At 36.6% G+C, this 13,092-nt stretch overlaps 2 protein-coding genes and 1 pseudogene across 4 annotated transcripts; all 3 read left to right on the top strand.

The window, feature by feature from the left end:
- The first annotated feature begins 326 nt into the window (after positions 1-326).
- LOC111317920 (eukaryotic translation initiation factor 4B2-like) lies at positions 327-5,304 on the top strand. The gene is made up of 3 exons (XM_022920447.2): positions 327-1,816; positions 3,628-4,053; positions 4,594-5,304. The coding sequence occupies exons 1-3, from the start codon at positions 663-665 to the stop codon at positions 4,616-4,618; spliced, it is 1,605 nt and encodes a 534-aa protein (XP_022776182.2). The 5' UTR covers positions 327-662; the 3' UTR covers positions 4,619-5,304.
- Positions 5,305-5,759: 455 nt separating this feature from the next.
- On the top strand, positions 5,760-8,992 carry LOC111317919 (GDSL esterase/lipase At5g14450-like; annotated as a pseudogene). The gene is made up of 6 exons (XR_016332502.1): positions 5,760-6,368; positions 6,686-6,971; positions 7,308-7,515; positions 7,644-7,817; positions 8,079-8,342; positions 8,665-8,992. The product of XR_016332502.1 is annotated as a GDSL esterase/lipase At5g14450-like (transcript).
- Positions 8,749-12,810, top strand: LOC111317914 (GDSL esterase/lipase At5g14450-like). 2 transcript variants are annotated; one of them, XM_089752405.1, is made up of 6 exons: positions 8,749-8,890; positions 9,887-10,215; positions 10,588-10,797; positions 10,910-11,082; positions 11,955-12,225; positions 12,394-12,810. In XM_089752405.1, the coding sequence occupies exons 2-6, from the start codon at positions 9,894-9,896 to the stop codon at positions 12,639-12,641; spliced, it is 1,224 nt and encodes a 407-aa protein (XP_089608531.1). In that variant the 5' UTR covers positions 8,749-8,890; positions 9,887-9,893; the 3' UTR covers positions 12,642-12,810. The 2 variants fall into 2 exon arrangements, with proteins under 2 accessions (XP_089608531.1, XP_022776176.1); XM_022920441.2 differs by lacking the exon at positions 10,588-10,797.
- The last annotated feature ends 282 nt before the right edge of the window (positions 12,811-13,092 follow it).

Genomic DNA, 13,092 nt, shown 5'->3' with positions numbered 1-13,092 from the left:
GAAAGTACTTATGATCATATTGTATAAAAAAAAATTTGAAACACACTAAATTAGAATTTAAATTTGCTAATTTTGACCATAAAAGACGTTTCTTAAAAAATGTGTTTTTGGTCAACAAGAAGTTCCTTGAGGGAGAAAAAAAGTAGGCACTTGAAAGAAAAAGAGGAATCAAGAGAAAAACCGAAGATTCTCACCATTCCTACCGTCCAAATGGTATAGTGGCTCCACCCTACATGGGGTACAGACACCCAACAATGCCATACATTCTGAGATTTCCTTCACTCTTATCTCTTATTGGACCGTGCATTTCACTTTTCTTCTTGCGCGATTAAAATTCTATCACCCCATTCTCCTCCCACTCGCTCTAAAAAACGCATTGGGCTGGGATGTTTTAATTTCTTTTCAACTTCAATTTTTCTTTCACACGGTAAACTGAAAAAAGGGTAACAACCCAAAAAAAAAAAAAAACCCTTAACCCGCTCTTAATTTCTCGCATGCAATCGGAGCTCCGGCTCCCTTAACGGAGCCCCAGCTCAATTATCTCATTTTTCCCTCTCTTTTAGATCTTTGTCCCATTTTCTCTCATTTTTCCCCAGATCTCAACAAAACAAAATATCAAAGAAAAAAAAAAAAGAAAGGTGATAGTATAAAAATTTTCAAAAATGTCGAAACCATGGGGTAGCATCGGCGCATGGGCCGCCGAAGCCGAGCGAGAAGAAGCGGAGGAACGTGAAGCTGCGGAAGCCGCGGCCGCTGCGTCAGCTGCTTTTCGCACGGCTGAATCGCAGAGTTTTCCTAGCCTAGGGGAAGCCGTTAGCGCGAAGCCCAAGAAGAAGAAAATGACTCTTTCGGAGTTCGCCATGGGGACTTATTCGTCTTCCGGAGGCGGCGGAGTTGGTGGTAGTACTAGGGTAACGAAACACGACAGACTTACGCACGAAGAGATGATGCTCCTCCCGACCCGACCCAAAGAACGTTCCGCAGATGAAATGCAGTATGGCCGTCTTGGAGGTGGGTTTTCGTCTTATGGGAGGTCCGGTCCACATGCGGGTCAGGTTATGGGTAACCGTGACAACAGCGACGGGTCATGGGGCTCCGGAAGAAGACAGCATGGAGGTTTTGATGAAGAACGACGAGGTCCGCCTTCTAGGGTTTCTGATTACGATCAGCCGTCGCGTGCCGATGAGGTGGATAATTGGTCAGTGGCAAAGAAAGCAATTCCTTCCTTTGAATCTTCGGGCCGGCAGAATCGATACGGTGGGCTTGGAACTGGAGGAGGTGGGGGAATCTCTAGGGCCGATGAGGTTGATAATTGGACGGCTGGAAAACGGCCAATTCCAGCTCGATCTTCGACGTTTGGTTCGGGTTTTCGCGACTCTGGATCGGGTCCTGATAGATGGATCAGGGGTGGTGGTGGGGGTGGATTCAGAGAGGAAAGGCCTAGATTAGTTTTGGATCCACCGCGAGGGGAAGTGAATGAGCCTGTGGTTAAGACAAATAAGCCGAATCCTTTTGGGGCAGCGAGGCCCAGGGAAGAGGTGTTGGCGGAGAAAGGATTGGATTGGAAGAAGCTGGATTCTGAAATTGAAGCGAAGAAGGTAACTAGTAGGCCTACTAGTTCTCACTCCAGCAGGCCATCAAGTGCACAATCCAGCAGGTCCGAAGGTCCCCAGCAGCAATGGACTGAAAATGTAGTCAAGCCGAGGCCAAAGGTCAATCCGTTTGGAGATGCTAAGCCTAGAGAAGTTTTGCTGGAAGAGCGAGGTCAGGATTGGCGTAAGATTGATCTTAACTTAGAACGTCGCAGGATGGACAGGTTTCCATTTCATTTAGCTAATCATTTTGTTAATAATTTATTGCAAATGTTCTTTTTGGGATTTTGTTTGAATTTATTTTGATCTGTTTCCTTTAATGTTGTTGTTAATGAATGCTTTGGGGATGCTTAAGTGCTTAGCATATTTGCTTCAGTAAATTGTCTTAGCTGTTAATGCATTGCTGTCATTGCTGATTGTTTTATACTCGCTAGTGGGTATATTACATTGTCTATTAAGCAATCCTTTGTTGTTAAGACTTTGAAGTTAATGTAGAACATTTCGAATATCATATGATTAATGACATTTGATTATGACCTTAGATTTATTGAATGATGTTACTTTAAGCCTAGAAAATATAATTGTTCCTTCCCAATAGTTCTATTTCTTAAAATAATTTGATCTTTTTTGGTGGTTGCATAATTATTTATTTGGAACCACTAAATCATAGTTCATGATCAGATTGTTTCCATGAACTCAATCTGGCATGTGAATTTTTCCAGTATCATAACATTCCTCTGTGTCTATTCTCTGTAGAGGGTTGATTTGTTCTTAAGTGGGTGTTTATGTGCAAACAACTGAATTAACCAAACTGATTATGTAGTGTTTGAGCACACTTTTTTTTTTCTCTAAAAGTTCATATAGTGGCTGAAGTACTTGATGTTGGAGTCTAGGGCTCCATCTTAGAAACTAATTTTGGATTATGTATGAGTTCCCTACAGATGTTTGGCTTCTGAATCAGTTTGAGCTCCTTTTTCATGCATTAAATTCAAATGTACTGTTGTATTCTAAAAATTGTTTCATTTATGAATATGTGGCCAGTTCAGTTGTAAACTGAATATATTATTCGTTGAGGAACTACAAGTATAGGGACTTGTTGAATAAAAAACTACTGTTGATTCATTTTTTCTTTTTTTGGTGGCTAGGGGATTGAAATTAAAATTTTCTTTCCTTTTCTGACTGGGCTGGGGGATTCCTCTTTCTATTTTCTTTTTCTTGACATCTAAGCTTTGCTTTGTACATGTTCCCCAATTTACATACATTTACCAAATTGAAAATGTTATAATTCAATGTTGCTTTTGGTTTGCTATCTTTGCCACTTAATTGCCTTCTGGTGCAGGAAGTCAACACAAATATGTGATAATTAACACTGTTCGGAAGTCATTTGTTTACTGAAATTACCCTGAGATTAATGTGGGGCACATGTAGATAACGAATGCACCAGTAGTGACATAGCAAAACAGTTGTCTATTAACTTTACATTTGTTATTTTCGGTCCTCAATTATAAGGCATGATGATATTACCTCCCTTTCCTCCCATCCCAGCATTTTGTTCAAACACCCTGCCAGGCTTCTAGCATCTTTAAGGTTCTTGAAGTGCTTATTTATTTTAGTTCTAGTCCTTTTTTCACCATTCCTTCAGTTGCAAATCTTGTTTCTTTTATGCGTTTATGTGCTTGTTTTAAATCTTTGTGTACTTCTTTTGTTTAGTCTTATTTCCCATTGAGTTACCTTAATCCAATATCATCTTTAATTCTTTGCCAGATTATTAATGCAACATAGTTGTAAACTGCTGCTACTTTATCATTTTCCTTTGTGATTTCCATTTTTCTGTGATTCATTGTGATTTATCAATGTGATTAATTGTGATTTCCTGTGTAAGGTTGTCATCTAGATGGTTTCAGATGCCCCAATTGTTCAATGTGCTTGCTCACGATTGTGTCTCTATTCACCTTTGTTCCTTTCTTGCTCATAACTTTTGAATATATTGCCCACAACATTATGTTCTTCATTTCTAAAGAGAAAAATGTTTCAGGCCAGAAACAGAGGACGAAAAGAAATTAAAAGAAGAAATAGATAATCTAAGGAAGGAGCTTGAGAATGATTCAACACCAAATTCAGAATCTGCTGAAAAACTACTTAACAAGGAAAGGGAATTAGAGATACTTATCCAAGATTTGGACAAAAAAGTTAGATTTGGGCAGAAAGCTGTTGAAAGGCCTGGTTCTGGAGCTGGCAGGTTTGGTAGCTTCTCTGATAGACCACCTTCTCAGTCTGGGTCTATTGATGGTTCTAGAAGTGTGGAGTTCATGGATAGGCCTAGATCTCGTGGTACTGCAGATTCATGGACAAGGCCTGGAGATGACCGAAGAGGATTTCAGGGAGGATTTCAAGGTGGCAGGGATGGAGGATTTCAAGGTGGCAGGGATAGAGGATTTCTGGGAAACAGAGATTTGGACAGGTAAGGATATAAAATATTACCAGTTTAATCTCTCATTCCTGTCTGCTCTTTCTTGACCCAGTCTTCATGGAAAACTTGGCCTCCTTATTTGATTATTTTGTTTCTTTATTTCCCTTCCCACCCCCCCCCCCCCCTTTTTTTTCACTTTATTGATATAATAACTAGGAGAATTTGCAAGTTTTAGGAGTATCTATGGTATTCTAAGGTCCTTTGTCATCCAGATATGAAGCCTTTTTTTTTTTTTTGTGACTTAGAAACTGAGCAAATTCATAGGTTCTGAAGACGTATTTTTATTTTGTACCTGTGTAAAACTGATACATCTTGAAGAAATGGAGCATTTACCGTTGCTTTCCTTCTCTTCAATTCCATTATATGTAGATTATGTTTGGAGATGTCTAACTAAATATTGGCATGTGTTGCTCCGTCATTGCATTACGATGCTCATTTGGCTATTGTAATTTGTAAGATTAGTATGCATATCTGCTCACAGAAATCAGACTAGTCATATGGCTAATGAAATTATGTTGTTTTATACGGCAGGTCAAGGTCAAGGGAGAGATGGTGAACCGCAATTGGCATTCTTTTGTTATATTCTGCCCTCTACTTTTGACCACCTGGACCAATAATATTTTGTCGTCTCACCTCTCTTTAATTGTTCCCCCTTTTTTGCTCTATTGTTAATCTATTGTTACATCTAGAAACAATGTAAAATGGCCTTTACACCACTCTTTTTTTCCCTCTTCTTTTTGGATTTTTTTCAAAGCAAGGAGCCTATACCTCTTAGGACTCAAATTTTCTTTAACAGACATTGTGGGATTCACCAGTTTATTGTTGAGATTCCTTTGAAATGTTATACGGATGATCTGGTGTATTGTGAAAATGGTCCAGACTGCTTTTTTTTTTTTTTTTGGGTGTGACATTCACATGATTGAGAATTGGGATGGAACCTTTGGACTATTGGTTTCCCTCAAGAGGAAAGAACTTAGATTTAAAACAAAATTCCAAGTTCTTCCTAGTAGATTATGAAGAATTATTTTTGTTTTGAAGAAAAGAGTGGTGGCATTCGGACTGTTTGGGAGATGTAGTATATACTTTAAAATGAAGAAAAAGCCGCTAGGAATGAAGTCATGTTGGCGCTAGAACTGATTTTTTTATTTCAATTGCAATAGAACTTTTATATTTGGGTTTGTTATCATTGTACAATTTGTTTAGTTCATGAAGTAGTAATTGTTTTGTTTTTATTCTTTGTAACGAATCAATTCATTCTCTGATGCATTGTTAATACATGTATGATATATGTATGTATAACAATTTAATTATTTACACCTGATTAAAGTAATGTGTAAACTTCCCTATCTTGCAGCCTGGATTCAAACTCGGAATCAGGTACAGTTACCAAAAATAGAGAAAAGGAGATGCATAATACTCTAGGTTTTTTTTTTTTTTTTTACATTTATTAAATAATGAATAAATCTGATCCCTTCAATTAAAAGTTTAATATTTTATTAATATATTGCATTATTGTTGGCTAATTTACTAGTTTTACAATCAAAGCTAATCACTGTTATATATATATATATATATTGATACGAATACAGTGTTATATTTTAAAATAACGTTATCGCCTCATGGTGGAACTTATTGCATATTTAAGTTTTTTTTTTTTTTGGGTATTAAAGAAGTAAGATCCAGGAGAAATTAGGAAAAAAATTTTGTAAATATTGAAGATAGAGCCTTAAATTTGAGGGAATCCATAATCATGTTGGCGTATTCGCATTTGATTCAATGAAAAAAAAATATATCCTTTACTTAAAAGAGTTAAAAGAGTCCAAATTCTCTCTAATTAAGCACACAGCTCCACAAGAATGTAAATGGGCGTTGATGGTGAACGCTCAAAGAGTTCAGTTTAAATCCCTTAAAACCTCAGTCTTTTGCATTAAAAAGACAACTCAACCACCAATGTGCGGCATTTGTCAGATTTCCTTATTTTATTTTTCTTTACTTGCGAGAGCAATCAGCAAACTCCATATTCTAATTAATTTTTAATATATATACATATAATTGCATTGATTTTGTAACTTTTCTCATTATTTTAGTGCCGTGCCCACTTCTCTTGTTTACTTCACAAATACTTTATCTTGTTTATTGTCTATACATCTACGTAGAAGTAACTCGAAGCTGTCTGTTAGATTTGCCTTACCCAATTCCAGGAATGAATATGGTCAACTTCTTTAAGCATGCATCCCGGCATCTCAATCTACAACACCTGCTATATTTTCTCCATTTTTTCCTACAAAGGAATGTGCTTATCAAAGGTACAAATTTTAAAGTTCCCTTCTAATTTTTTGATTCATTTCTGAGTCTGTGGTTTTGACTATATCTTCATCTTTGGAGTTGTAGCAGGCAAATTTGTGGATTGGGGATGCATAAACATAGTAGTTTTCTATATTCACTGTTTCTAAATCATTCGTGCTTAGCGCAAAAGTTCGAATCTATTCTCTTATTGTTCTCTATAGCTGAATTTAGAAACAACAAAATCAGTGATCTTTTCCAACTGGGTAGTCCTAGCTATTAAAAGCTTCTATACTATTTAATACCAGGTTTATCTAATATTGCTTGTTCTATAAAAAAGGTGTGATAGATTTTGGGAAAGCTTTTCATGGACAGTGGGAGCCTTGCTAGTATTAGCAACAAAAAGTGTGTAATGGCAGTGGCAATCAATGCAGTACTTGTGGCTTCATTGCTTTGTTCATCTTGTGGTTGTCATTTTCCAGCAATTTACAACTTGGGGGATTCAAACTCTGACACAGGAAGTGTCTCGGCAACATTTGGTCAGGTTCCTCCCCCTTACGGCGAATCCTTTCTTGGTAAACCTTCTGGTAGGTATTCTGATGGGCGTCTAATCATAGATTTTATAGGTAGGTAAGAGTGGCTTTTATCAGTTGGCATTTCTCTGATTCAAGTTTGAAAGTATGTGATGTATAGTTTGATTGCAGCTATAGTCGGAGGAGAGATGCCAAAACTGACAGATGGTTGGGAACCTTACTTTACTAAAATTATGACTATTTCTACAGTATCTTTATTCAGGAAATATCATATTTTGATATTTACGGAGTAAACTTTTGTTTAAAGCCATGTCATGGAACTGTTTTTGTTCTTTTTGTACCTCCATAGATGGAATGCTCTCTGGAAACCAACCTCTTCTAAACAAGAAATCCTAAGAGATTTATTAAGTTAGTTAACAATCTGTGCAGCTGATGAGTTGAAATTGCCATTTTTGAGTGCGTACCTTGATGCAATAGAGTCAAATTTCAGACATGGAGCAAATTTTGCAGCAAGTGGATCAACGATTCAACCAACTGATGCAAAATTATTTGGGGCTGGTTTTAACCCCTTATCTCTTGATATACAGCTCTTGCAGTTTGAACAACTTAAAGAACGCACCGACGAGCTTTATGACGAAGGTTAGATATGAATACTTTGTGGACTGCTCCAGAAATATTCTGCAATAAGTGCTATGCAATTTTTGAGAAACGGTTTGTACTTTTATCATTTATCACGATGATCAATATTTTGCTTGCTTGTTTTTCGGCCAAGAATCCAGATTTTACAGACAGGCTCCCCAGGCCAGAGGAGTTCTCAAAGGCCCTTTACGTATTAGATTCTGGACAGAATGATCTGAATTATGGCCTTATACAACTACAGAGGAGCAGGTGAAGGCATCCATTCCCAATATAATTAGTCAGTTTGCTTTGGCAATAGAGGTACTGTTGATGTTACTGTTTACATGTATTCTTTTCCAGCGTAGATTTTATTTCTCATCTTACTGCACTTGGGTTTTTGACCCTGAAATCCTCTAGATTATTGGAATTAGAAACATGAAGTATATTCGTAAATACATAACTGAGATGATCTGCCTCTATTTAGATGACAAGCTTTTAATACATCCTAAGTTCAAAAGTCACAATGGAATTACTTCTGTTTTGCTATTTTCCTTTTTTTGTCCTTTCAGAGGCTCTATCTAGAAGGGAGCAAGAATATTTTGGATCCATAATACCGGTCCCATTGGCTGCTTCACCTATTTTTGTTCTAAGTTCCCCTCTAAAGCCTGGGAGTGCTGACCAAACTGGCTGCATTAAGTCTTACAATGAGGTGGCTCAAGAATTCAACAAGCAGCTTAAAGACAGGATTTCTCAACTTAGGGCCCAGCTCCTTGGTGCAAGGCTTATATATGTTGATATCTACTCAGCCAAATATTCTCTAATTAGTGAAGCAAATAAATATGGTAGGTTTTACACTGTCATTGACCTTCACTGTTTTGTAACATTTTCATTTTCTATATCAGAAGTTCCGCGGTGGCCGAGCCTTGGTGCTATTATAATGTTGCTCCACTCTGACACTGAGGTTCCAGGTTGAAGTTGGGAAGGAGGGGAAAGACTCTAATGAGCTGCCCTTTGTCATTAAGTTGCCTTTATCTTGATATGATGCTTATTCTTGGGTCACGTTCATGGTTATGATGTATTTATTTGTTTTCTCGAGCAAAATCGAATGGATCGATTCAAATTTTCATTGAAACACACTAACGCCCATCTTTGACTTTGTGGTGGCAAGTTTTGTTGGTCCTTTTATAAACTGTTGCGGACACTTTGGTGATTATCATGTGGAATGTGGGAAGACAGCAGTGGTGAACGGTATTGAAATTTTCGGGGCTTCTTGCAGTGATCCTTCCAAACACATTAGTTGGGATGGTATTCATTATACTGAAGCCGCAAACTATTGGGTGGCCAACAGGATTTTGGGTGGCTCCTTCTCGGATCCACCAGTTCCCATAGCCAAAGTATGTCTCTAGCTTCATTCTTGTTCACTTATACGCTCAAATATTCTGTCATGTTTTTCTTTATCCATGGTAAATGGAAAGATTTTGATTCAGAGAGAAGAACATTGTACCCTAAAGAAAATCATCCCATATCACCCGCCAGAGCAGGAAAATTAGCAACGGCAAGAGTCAAAAGGAAATCACCCTTTGATTTTAAAGACTTAAAGGTGCCAGCCAACAAAGAATAATCTCATTCTGATAGAATCAATCACTTTCATTCTCGACGGCACATCTGAGATTATTAAATTTGATAAAAATCAGAGAAAATAGAACTTAAAAAGGGAAATAATTAATTAAAATGAAATTAGAAAAAGGGAAGCTTTGCACTCAAAAGACCGCTGCCTGATATCTTAGGAAGGCGAAATTGGTGGTGGATATGCTTACATTGCGGTTATACCAGTAATTTTAGATGATGCATGAAGAAATGATACAAAAATAATTTTAAAAATATAAAATTTAAACAAAATGCATATATATGAATTTAATAAAAATTAAAAAATATGTTTTATATAAAATATCAATTCAAATTGTAACACATCATAACATATATATATTTATTTATTTATTTATTTATTTATTTATAGACCAGCAAGCTTCAAACTGGTTGGCAGTTCGATACTTGGGTTTACGTCAAAATCAAAAGTTTTACTAAGAAAAAGCAGCATCTTTGACGTTCCAGTAGGTTGGGTTAAGACTGCGACAAGACACCTTGAGAGTTTACAAATTTATTTGTCTGGTAAACGGATACTAAAGTTATACTAGTAGTAAAAAAAATTAAGACCAAATGCGAAGTTTGAATATGAATTTGGTAATGCAGGCTTGTTGATTCCATTAGCATTATAATATATATCTAGATCTGACCTTACCTTATGGCAAATGAGAAAACCAAAAGTAGGTTGAATATATTTATCTAGTATTTGATATCATCGTCAAACTGTTTGCTAAAACATCTGAAAGAATCGGTATGGAAGTGCCAACAAGACCCAGCATTGATATCAGTGGGAGATGGACGACTGCTTGGGCTTCAAGAAAGAGCTTAAAAACTTTCACAATAGCAGCCTTATTTGCGGTTGCATTCTCTCTTTTCTTGCTTAGTGGAAAGCAAAGGACTATTGGTCAAGCCAATGGTTGTGATTTTCCTGCCATATTCAACTTTGGTGATTCCAATTCTGACAAGGGCGGAAAGTCTGCTGCATTCCACCGAATTCCTTTGCCTAATGGCAATAGTTTCTTCCAGAAGCCAGCTGGGAGATGCTGCAATGGCAAAGTGATTATTGATTTCATAGGTCAGTGAGTGCTTTTTTTTTTTTTTCCTTTTCCTTCTTTTCTTTCCTTTAGTATTAATGAAAAAGTCTGGTCATTTAAATGCATGCATAAGAAAGACTTAACTGTTTGATACAGATTATGGTTTTTTAAATTCACTAATGGCTTTTCACATCCTATCCTAAAGGGATTGCCCTAAAGGTTAGAATTTGAAACTTTCAATCAAGTTAAAGCTCAAACTTGGGATTTTCACATTCTTAGGTTTCGACAGTGGTAATATATTTTAGGATTAAGCTCAAATTTGCCTCTATACTATGAGTCAATGTTGAATGTTGATTTTCTAAAATCATAAGAAGTACCTTTCATGTACTAAACTCCATTATCATACTTTGCAGCTGAGAAATTGGGATTGCCATATTTGAGTGCGTACCTAGACTCAATTGGTACAAATTTTCAACATGGAGCTAATTTTGCTACGGGAGGGTCTATAATTCAACCACTGGATGCCAGAATGTTTAAGCTAGGATATAGCCCCATTACTCTTGACATACAGGTTTCACAATTTGAACAGTTCAAAGATAGAGTAAATGAGCTATATAAAGAAGGTTAGAAACAATTTCAAAAATCAAGGAAAAAAGAAACATAATTTCTTAACTGGAATAATACTCAAGCTTTTTTATTTTTTTGGCATGGAATTTACTGATTTTTTCTTTTCAGGTGTGAATTCAGACATCAAGAGGAAGCTTCCACGACCAGAGGACTTCTCACAAGCACTGTACATATTTGAGGTTGGGCAGAATGATCTTGATGGTGCATTTAAGTCAATGACAGAGAAACAGGTTGTGGAATCTATTCCTGGAATTATTAGCCAATTTGCTCAGGCTGTAAAGGTAACTAGAAGTTGTGAACACAATATATTAGTCTTGAATTCCTCATAATAGTAGGAAATTGATTTGGTTTTGAAAAATACTTTCTCTATGATTCTTCTGTATGATTACTCCATGCATGAAGCTTACTCAAAAGCACAGTTACATGGTCTAATACTCTGTTATTAACTTTCTATATCTAGTTCCTTTTGTTGGTTTCAATAATTAGCTCAAATCAATAACTGGTGCAACTGCAAGTAATGCTTTGATGCTCTGAGATTGTAAACCTCTAAGCGGCAAGGAAATATAATGGCACTAAATATCTGACAACAGGAAAGGGCTTTGGTTATTTGTTGTTGTTGTTGTATTGCCCTAGGTACACAATAACATGGAAAATAATGCTTGGGAATTGATATCACTGCAACTTCAAAATCCAAAACTGAGGACAACTGTTTTCCTCCCTCTGTAAGAACAATCGTGATTTACTAGGAAGCTTATCCAGAATAGTGAAACTTGAAAGATTGGAAGGAATGAATCATATCTCCACCATGTTGGCCGAAAGGGGCAATGCGGTTCATAAAGTCTGTTAATTTGAAACTTCATAAAGTGAAAGAGAAAACCAACTTTGATGATTGCTCTTATTTCCGCTTGACAATGCTCTTCGCTGAAACAATCTATGCTTACTACTAGCCTGCTAGAATTACAGTTTCCTACTTATTCTTGCCAGATAAGGTTGGCTTCCATTTATCCACATGGTTCAGCATACACTAATAAGAACAGCATAGTATAAATTCCCTTCAAAACTCCCATATCAAAAATAAGTTAATGAATGTGGATAATCTGAATTTTAAAATTTATGCTTTAGCTTTTTTTTTATTTATTTTTTTCCTTTTCAGCGACTACATCAACAAGGAGCAGGAACATTCTGGATACACAACACAGGTCCAATAGGCTGTCTACCCTTCCAGGTTCTAGAATATCCTCCGCAAACTGACAATGTGGATCAAAATGGTTGCATAAGGTCTCGTAATGAGGTTGCTCAAGAATTTAACAGACAGCTTAAAGAGAGAGTTATCCAACTTAGGATGCAATTCCCAGATGCAGCAATGACTTATGTTGACATTTACTCAGCAAAATATTCATTAATTTCTGATGCAAAGAAGCATGGTAAGCTCACTGACTAATCATTTTTGTTTCCACAGCTCACTGACTAAGAATGGTAAGCATGCAATTCCCAGATAAACTTCTCTGAGGACTGCAAAATTGGCAACTTTCGGTTATTAGCTTCTCATTGCTTTCTGTGTGTTCTATATTAAACACCGACCCTTTTTGCAGGATTTGCAAATGCGCTTAGATATTGCTGTGGGCATTATCGGGATAACCTGTGCTGGAGGAAGAAAGTAGTGAATGGTACTGAAATTTTGGGGACTTCATGCCGCAATACTTCAGCTTATATAAGTTGGGATGGCATTCATTATTCCCACGCTGCAAATCTGTGGGTAGCTAACAAGGTTCTTGATGGATTGCTTTCAGACCCTCCAACTCCCATTACCGAAGCATGCCTCATGCCTCTTCATTTGTAATTCTAAGACCAATTCAGCACTCTGTAACTGTTCATAGTTGTGTTGTAATTTTTTCTTTCCCTCTTTCCATCTGTTTATTAAGATCACCTTTAGAAGTACCATTAAACAATTTCGGAAGTCTATGTTATAGCTAAAAAAATTTATAAATCTGGCTGATTTTATTGTGTTATGATTCGGAGCGTCTATGCACCCAAGATCAGCTCTTTTTAATTACAGATGTCATCATTACACATTAGGCTAAACTTGAAGTAGAGCAAGATATCATTGTATAGAAGACTAAGTAATCTATTCTAGATAAAAAGTGCTGTTCAAAATCCAGTCTATCATACGACCATTGAAATTTGTTTTATAATATTCTAAATTTTGGATTTTTTTTAGGCTGAGCAAAAGTTATTCCCTTCATGGACATGGCATCATGTATTTTGCTATTATATCCTGCTTTGTTTATTGT

This window comes from Durio zibethinus, chromosome 2, assembly GCF_047325235.1.
Source record: "Durio zibethinus cultivar Kanyao isolate XHJ-2024 chromosome 2, ASM4732523v1, whole genome shotgun sequence".
Classification (NCBI taxonomy): domain Eukaryota; kingdom Viridiplantae; phylum Streptophyta; class Magnoliopsida; order Malvales; family Malvaceae; genus Durio; species Durio zibethinus.
The sequence above is the reverse complement of the archived record's forward strand: the minus strand, read 5'-3'. Positions and strand labels throughout refer to the sequence as shown.

What these genes read in the sequence shown, in the direction of transcription:
- LOC111317920 (XM_022920447.2), top strand. Translation starts at nt 663, where the DNA reads ATGTCGAAACCATGGGGTAGCATCGGCGCATGGGCCGCCGAAGCCGAG. An exon ending in GAACGTCGCAGGATGGACAG is followed by an intron (nt 1,817 to 3,627) that starts GTTTCCATTTCA and finishes AAAATGTTTCAG; the next exon opens with GCCAGAAACAGAGGACGAAA. An exon ending in GGAAACAGAGATTTGGACAG is followed by an intron (nt 4,054 to 4,593) that starts GTAAGGATATAA and finishes TTTATACGGCAG; the next exon opens with GTCAAGGTCAAGGGAGAGAT.
- LOC111317914 (XM_089752405.1), top strand. Translation starts at nt 9,894, where the DNA reads ATGGAAGTGCCAACAAGACCCAGCATTGATATCAGTGGGAGATGGACG. An exon ending in AATTTGCTCAGGCTGTAAAG is followed by an intron (nt 11,083 to 11,954) that starts GTAACTAGAAGT and finishes TTTCCTTTTCAG; the next exon opens with CGACTACATCAACAAGGAGC. An exon ending in TTCTGATGCAAAGAAGCATG is followed by an intron (nt 12,226 to 12,393) that starts GTAAGCTCACTG and finishes CCCTTTTTGCAG; the next exon opens with GATTTGCAAATGCGCTTAGA.